This window comes from Hypomesus nipponensis, chromosome 17 (genome assembly GCF_054491055.1).
Source record: "Hypomesus nipponensis isolate SF chromosome 17, ASM5449105v1, whole genome shotgun sequence".
NCBI lineage: Eukaryota > Metazoa > Chordata > Actinopteri > Osmeriformes > Osmeridae > Hypomesus > Hypomesus nipponensis.
The window spans coordinates 20,810,988-20,817,500 of NC_140377.1; the positions used below are offsets into that span (position 1 = coordinate 20,810,988).

The 6,513-nt window shown below is 58.4% G+C and overlaps 1 protein-coding gene across 7 annotated transcripts in view; it reads right to left on the reverse strand.

Moving 5' to 3' along the window:
* The window catches only part of hdac5 (histone deacetylase 5), a 61,323-nt gene that overhangs the window by 9,025 nt on the left and 45,785 nt on the right, over positions 1-6,513 (reverse strand). For all 7 annotated transcript variants that reach the window (XM_084676686.1, XM_084676689.1, XM_084676688.1 and 4 more), the window contains 6 exons: positions 3,680-3,845; positions 3,270-3,403; positions 2,978-3,098; positions 1,912-1,961; positions 1,131-1,238; positions 506-561 (listed from right to left, as the gene is read on the reverse strand). In XM_084676686.1, the coding sequence (XP_084532812.1) occupies positions 506-561; positions 1,131-1,238; positions 1,912-1,961; positions 2,978-3,098; positions 3,270-3,403; positions 3,680-3,845 (635 nt within the window). The remainder of the gene's footprint in view (positions 1-505; positions 562-1,130; positions 1,239-1,911; positions 1,962-2,977; positions 3,099-3,269; positions 3,404-3,679; positions 3,846-6,513) is intronic.

Consider the following 6,513-nt stretch of genomic DNA (forward strand, 5'->3'; position numbering starts at 1 on the left):
ACACATCAAACACATCACAGGCCTGCATCCCAGAGCCTCCCTCTCTTTACCTCCCACCATCCTGCCTCCTCTTCCCCTCTTCTCTCTCCCTTTCCTCCCTTCTCTCTCCTCTCCTCTCTCCCCCTCCTCTCCCTCTCCTCCCTTCTCTCTCCTCTCCCTCTCCTCTCCTCTCCTCTCTCCTCCTCCTCTCCCTTTCCTCCCTTCTCTCTCCTCTTCCTCTCCTCTCCTCCCTCCTCCTCCTCTCCCTCTCCTCCCTTCTCTCTCCTCTCCCTCTCCTCTTCTCCCTCCTCCTCCTCTCCCTCTCCTCCCTTCTCTCTCCTCTCCTCCCTCCACCTCCTCTCCCTCTCCTCTCCTCTCTCCTCCTCCTCTCCCTTTCCTCCATTCTCTCTCCTCTCCTCCCTCCTCCTCCTCTCCCTCTCCTCCCTCCTCCCTCCTCCTCCTCTCCCTCTCCTCCCTTCTCTCTCCTCTCCTGTCCTGTCCTCTCCTTCATCCCCTCTCTACTCACATGGCCGTGGACTCCTCAGCATGGTGGCCCGGTGGACGAACCACAGCGAATCCATTCTGGATCAGAGAGAGGAGGAGAGAGGGAGCGAAGGAGAGAGGGACAGAAGAGAGAGAGACAGAAGAGAGAGGGAGTGACGGAGAGAGGGACAGAAGAGAGAGAGAGAGGGAGTGAAGGAGAGAGGGACAGAAGAGAGAGAGGGAGTGAACGAGAGAGGGACAGAAGAGAGAGAGGGAGTGAACGAGAGAGGGACAGAAGAGAGAGAGAGAGGGAGTGAACGAGAGAGGGACAGAAGAGAGAGAGAGGGAGTGAACGAGAGAGGGACAGAAGAGAGAGAGAGTGAGTGAACGAGAGAGGGACAGAAGAGAGAGAGTGAACGAGAGAGGGACAGAAGAGAGAGAGAGAGTGAACGAGAGAGGGACAGAAGAGAGAGAGAGAGGGAGTGAACGAGAGAGGGACAGAAGAGAGAGGGAGTGACGGAGAGAGAGCACCGTCAGAATAACAACATTACGAACAGCCAGCGAGTGATGAAAGGAGCCACAGCATGTGTGTTTCTCCTGCTAGTGAACCCAGAGGTGGGGTAAGTGGGTGTGTGCGCCAGGCGGAGGGAGTGGGTGTGCGTGCTAACCTTCAGTTCCCCTGCAGCCACTTTGAAGGCCAGCTCGATGACGCAGCCCACCGCCATCCTCACGGCCCCGGACGAGTGCATCTCGTTCCACACCGTGTCACTGTCCACCTGCAGGGAACCACAGCACAGCGCCTCAGCTCAGGTACCCAGCTAACCGGGGGGGGGGGGGGGGGTGGAGTGATGGAGGGAAAAGGGATGGAGGAAGGACCGAGGGAAGGATGGAGGGAGGACAGATGGGAGGGGGACAGATGGATGGAGGGAGGGAGGACAGAGGGATGGAAGGAGGACAAAGGGAGGGAGGACAGAGGGAGGGAGGGATGGAGGGAGGGAGGACAGAGGGAGGGAAGGAGGACAGAGGGAGGGATGGAGGGAGGACAGAGGGAAAGGGGACAGATGGATGGAGGGAGGGAGGACAGAGGGATGGAAGGAGGACAGAGGGAGGGAGGACAGAGGGATGGAGGGAGGACAGATGGAGGGAGGGAGGACAGAGGGAGGGAGGGATGGAGGGAGGACAGAGGGAGGGAGGGATGGAGGGAGGGAGGACAGAGGGAGGGATGGAGGGAGGACAGAGGGATGGAGGGAGGGATGGAGGGAGGGAGGACAGATGGATGGAGGGAGGACAGAGGGAGGGAGGGAGGACAGAGGGGTGGAGGGAGGGAGGACAGAGGGAGGGAGGGAGGACAGAGGGAGGGAGGGAGGACAGAGGGAGGGATGGAGGACAGAGGGAGGGATGGAGGACCGAGGGAGGGATGGAGGACCGAGGGACGGTGGCGTTACTCACCCCTATCCCTCCACAGGGCAGCACCGCGTACATCTTCTGACTGATTGGACCTGAGGGGACCAATCAGAAGAGGGCACGGGTCAGCTCATCCTGTCCGTTCGATACACCGTTCGACACACGCACACACACACACACACACTAGTGTCACAGTCCCAACCGTGTCAATCATAACACCAGCACACACAAGCTGAAACCCACTTCTGTGGTTTGGATCACAAACATGTCTCCGTGAACATAACTGAATCTAGGTGTGCTTCTACACAGCCATGTCACGGCCCAGTTGGCACCCCCGGCCTGACGTCCTCTCTGAGGGTCATGTGACGTCCTCTCTGAGGGTCATGTGACGTCCTCTCTGAGGGTCACCTGTCCGCGGTGAGGGGGGTGCTGGTAGCTGGGTGTTGGCAGGGCCCTGGGTGCTCTCAACACACGTCTCCACTGATGTCTTCACTGATGTCTTCACTGGGCCCTGGGTGCTCTCAACACGTCTCCACTGATGTCTTCACTGATGTCTTCACTGGGCCCTGGGTGCTCTCTCTACGTCTCCACTGATGTCTTCACTGGGCCCTGGGTGCTCTCAACACGTCTCCACTGATGTCTTCACTGACGTCTCCACTGATGTCTTCACTGCTGTCCTGCAGTACACTCTGCGCAGCACTCACCCCGACTGGGACGGGGCTGTGTGTGTGTGTACAGAGTTGAACTAGTCTTCTCCCACCAGACCCAGTTGATGAATCACCCAGACGGAGAAGGACTCTTCACCCCCCCCCCCCCACCCTCCAACGCCCCAAGACCCGCCCCCCCCTTTTATCAGCACCACTATAAATACCCTCAACATCTGTCAGGGGACATGAGCCCTCAAACTACCTGTGTATGTGTGTGTATGTGTGTGTGTGTGTGGGTGGGTGGGCGCTTAAATAGTAAAGCAGGATTCACCCCGGGCGTGATCTTAAAACGAAAATACAAATGAAAATAACCACCGGCCTCTCAACGCTCGACATCTCTGCACACACCCACCCACACACCCACCCACCCACACACAGAGGAAGTGGGCTGCGCGTGTGAGTACCTAGCAGCTTCTTGCTGTCCAGCTTCTGCCTATTCAGTGGGCTGGTCCCATACAGCAGGGTGTGGTACTCCGAATGCACCGTCTGAATCTCATCCAGCGTCGCCTTCCTGCCCCGGATCCTCTGCACACAGGAAATGACATCACACCACACCAGTCAGCGGCACATCACCCCCCCCCCCCTCCCCGGAGAGAGCCCGACCCTGGTTAGAGCCTGCGCTGGCTGCAGTATGCTCCTCCGGGCCAGCGGGTGGCGCTGTCTGGAGGGGTGGTGGGTGGGTTGGGGGAAGCCTACCTCGCAGCGCCCCAGCAGGCCCGTCTCCTGCAGCCGGGACCACACGCTCTGGATGCGCCCGGCGTGCTCCGGGTGGATGTGGGTGTTGCCGCACATGCACTGGTGCTTCAGCATGAAGGTGTCGTACACCAGGCCTGGGAGGGGGGAGGAGGGGGGGGGGGTGGGAGAGAGGGAGAGGGTTAGGGACCATGGAGGAGAAGAATGAGAAAGAACAATGGAGAACACATGAGTATGTATGTGTGCGCGGGTGTGTGTGTGTGTGTGTGTGCGGGGGGGGGGGGATGAGTTTGTGCGTGTGTGGGGCCGCGTGCGTGTGCACGTGCGTGTGTGTAGAGCTGAACAGGTCGTCTCCGGAGCCCTCGTGACAGCGTGTTCCGGCTCAGACCCCTCTCCAGGGGAGGCTAGCGTACCTGTGGTGAAGAGGTGCTTGACGGGCACCTCGCCCAGCGGCGCCCCCTTCAGGCCGGAGGTGGCGGGGGAGGACTGGGCCCTTCCCAGAGGTCTGTGGGGCATGCCCGAGATGGACAGGGAGGCCTGGAACACGTTGAGCTGCTGCAAGTGCTGCTGGTCCGAAAACTGGAGGCGAAGAGGAAGGAGAGGGAGGAGGGGGAGCGGAGGAGAGAGGAGGAGAGAAAGGGAGGAGCGAAAGAGAAAGACGTTCCTGTTAGAATTCGGTTGGTTTCCTTCAAAAAGTAATCAAAAACAATAAGTCGGAATTTTTAACACTGAGTCTTCAGTCAGTGGGGATGTGTGTGTGTGTGTGTGTGTGTGTGTGCGGTGCATATAAGGACCCTGCCAGAGGCTTGAAAGCCTTGACATGTGTTTAGTAGTCCAGCAGCTGGGTGTGTAGGAGGAGATCTCGCTCCACACACACAGCCTCCAGTCTGACAAACCACACAGGATACACTCCTACTCTCCTCTACTTTCCTCTCCTCCTCTTCACTCGTCCCCTCTACCCCCTCCCCTCCCCTCCCCTCCCCTCCCCTCCCCTCCCCTCCCCTCCCCTCCCCTCCCCTCCCCTCCCCTCCCCTCCCCTCCCCTCCCCTCCCCTCCCCTCCCCTCCCCTCCCCTCCCCTCCTCTCCCCTCCCCTCCCCTCCCCTCCCCTCCCCTCCCCTCCCCTCCCCTCCCCTCCCCTCCCCGCCCCTCCCCGCCCCTCCCCTCCCCTCCCCTCCCCTCCCCTCCCCTCCTCCCCTCCCCTCCCCTCCCCTCCCCTCCCCTCCCCTCCCCTCCCCTCCCCTCCCCTCCCCTCCCCTCTTCTCCCCTCTTCTCCCCTCCCCTCCCCTCCCCTCCTCTCTTCTACACACCTCTTCTCTTCTCTCCCATTTTTCATCAAGAAGAATTGTGTGCCAGAGAAGCACTTTACGAACCAGGAGGTGGAGGTTGGGGGGGGCGGTGCAGGAGGGTTCGAGCTAAATTCAGCTTTGTATAGACTAAACACCGTCCCTCAGAAGAAACAGTAAGACAAACATGACTAAAATACAGAGTAACACACACACACACACACTAAGAGGCAAACACGGGTCACCCGACAAGCCTGAAAAAGGTATGGAGGAGGATGGCGGAGCCTTGACAACAGCGTGTGTGTGTGTGTGTGTGTGTGGAGGACAGAGTCCTGGGTGTAAACAACAGGCTGGTCTGCTTCATGTCAGACAGAGAGACGACACCGAGAGACAGCACAGAGAGAGACAGCATTGAGAGAGACAGCACAGAGAGACAGCACAGAGAGAGACAGCATTGAGAGAGACAGCACAGAGAGACAGCACAGAGAGAGACAGCAGAGAGAGAAACAGCAGAGAGAGAGACAGCACTGAGAGACAGACAGAGAGACAGCAGACTCTCTCTTTCTCTGTCTGTCTGCAACGTCAGAGTATAAAGGAGCACATATAGCACATACTACACACACACACACACACAGCCAGTGACCTCTGGCTTATTGGAGAGGCGAGCAGTGTTGTGAGTGCATCTCTGTTCCCCTCACCCAGACAGACTCCCAGTCCATTTGTATTCAAGGCATCACAGCTGACAAGTAGAGCGCAGGCAGGCAGGCAGGATGGTTCAGCAGGGGAGGGACTGTGTGTGTGTGTGTGAGTGTGTGTGTGAGTGTGTGTGAGTGTGTGTGTGTGTGTGAATGGGGAGAGGGGGGGGCAGATGGGCAGTTCCGTGTCTCTGACTTAAATGACAAGAGATATTTTGCAGGATATTTTTTCTCTGTATCTATGACTTCATATACACCCCCCCCCCTTATCCCATCCCTCCTGCTAACCCCCCCCCCCCCCCCCCTGCACTCCTAAAATAGAAGTGCAGAGGCCTGGCCCCCTGGTGAGATGTGTCTGCTGGGTGAGGGGGGTGGGGGGAGGAGGATGGAGAAGTGGAGCAGGGGTGGAGGGGGAGATAAGAGAGAGAGGGAGAGAAGCGTGACGAGGGAGGAGGAGGAGGAAAGTGGCGGTTGTTTCGGGGGAGGTTGGGAGGAGAGTGGGCGCAGGAGGGAGAGATGGGGGGAGAGAAGGAAACGTGGGGGAGGAAGAGAGGGGGAGGAGAGAGAGAGAGAGAGAGAGAGAGAGAGAGAGAGAGAGAGAGAGAGAGAGAGAGAGAGAGAGAGAGAGAGAGAGGGTGAGACAGAGCGGGTGGTGGGCGGGAGGGAGAGGGGGTGATTCACCAAGGAGAGATGAGTCACAGATAAATCCATTCACCGAAATGAGTAAGAAAGGGAGCGAGGAGCAAGGATGTGTGTGTGTGTGTGTGTGTGTGTGTGTGTGTGTGTGTGTGTGTGTGTGTGTGTGTGTGTGTGTGTGTGTGTGTGTGTGTATCTGTGTGTGTGTGTGTGTGTGTGTGTGCGTGTGTATCTGTGTGTGTGTGTGTATCTGTGTGTGTGTGTGTGTGTGCGTGTGTATCTGTGTGTGCGTGTGTATCTGTGTGTGTGTATCTGTGTGAGAGGACTGAGCGGGGAGAGGGCGCGTGCTGAATTCTGATGCCTTCCTTCTCTGATGTTTTTTCTCAATGGAGGAGTTGTTTACCCCGCAGCCTGCTGCACTGGCTGCCTCTGTTCCCTCTCTGCCTCTGTTCCCTCTCTGCCTCTCTTCCCTCTACCTCTGTTCTCCCTCTCTGCCTCTGTTCTCCCTCTGCCTCTGTTCTCCATCTACCTCTGTTCCCTCTCTGCCTCTGTTCCCTCTGCCTCTGTTCCCTCTGCCTCTGTTCTCCCTCTGCCTCTGTTCCCTCTGCCTCTGTTCTCCCTCTACCTCTGTT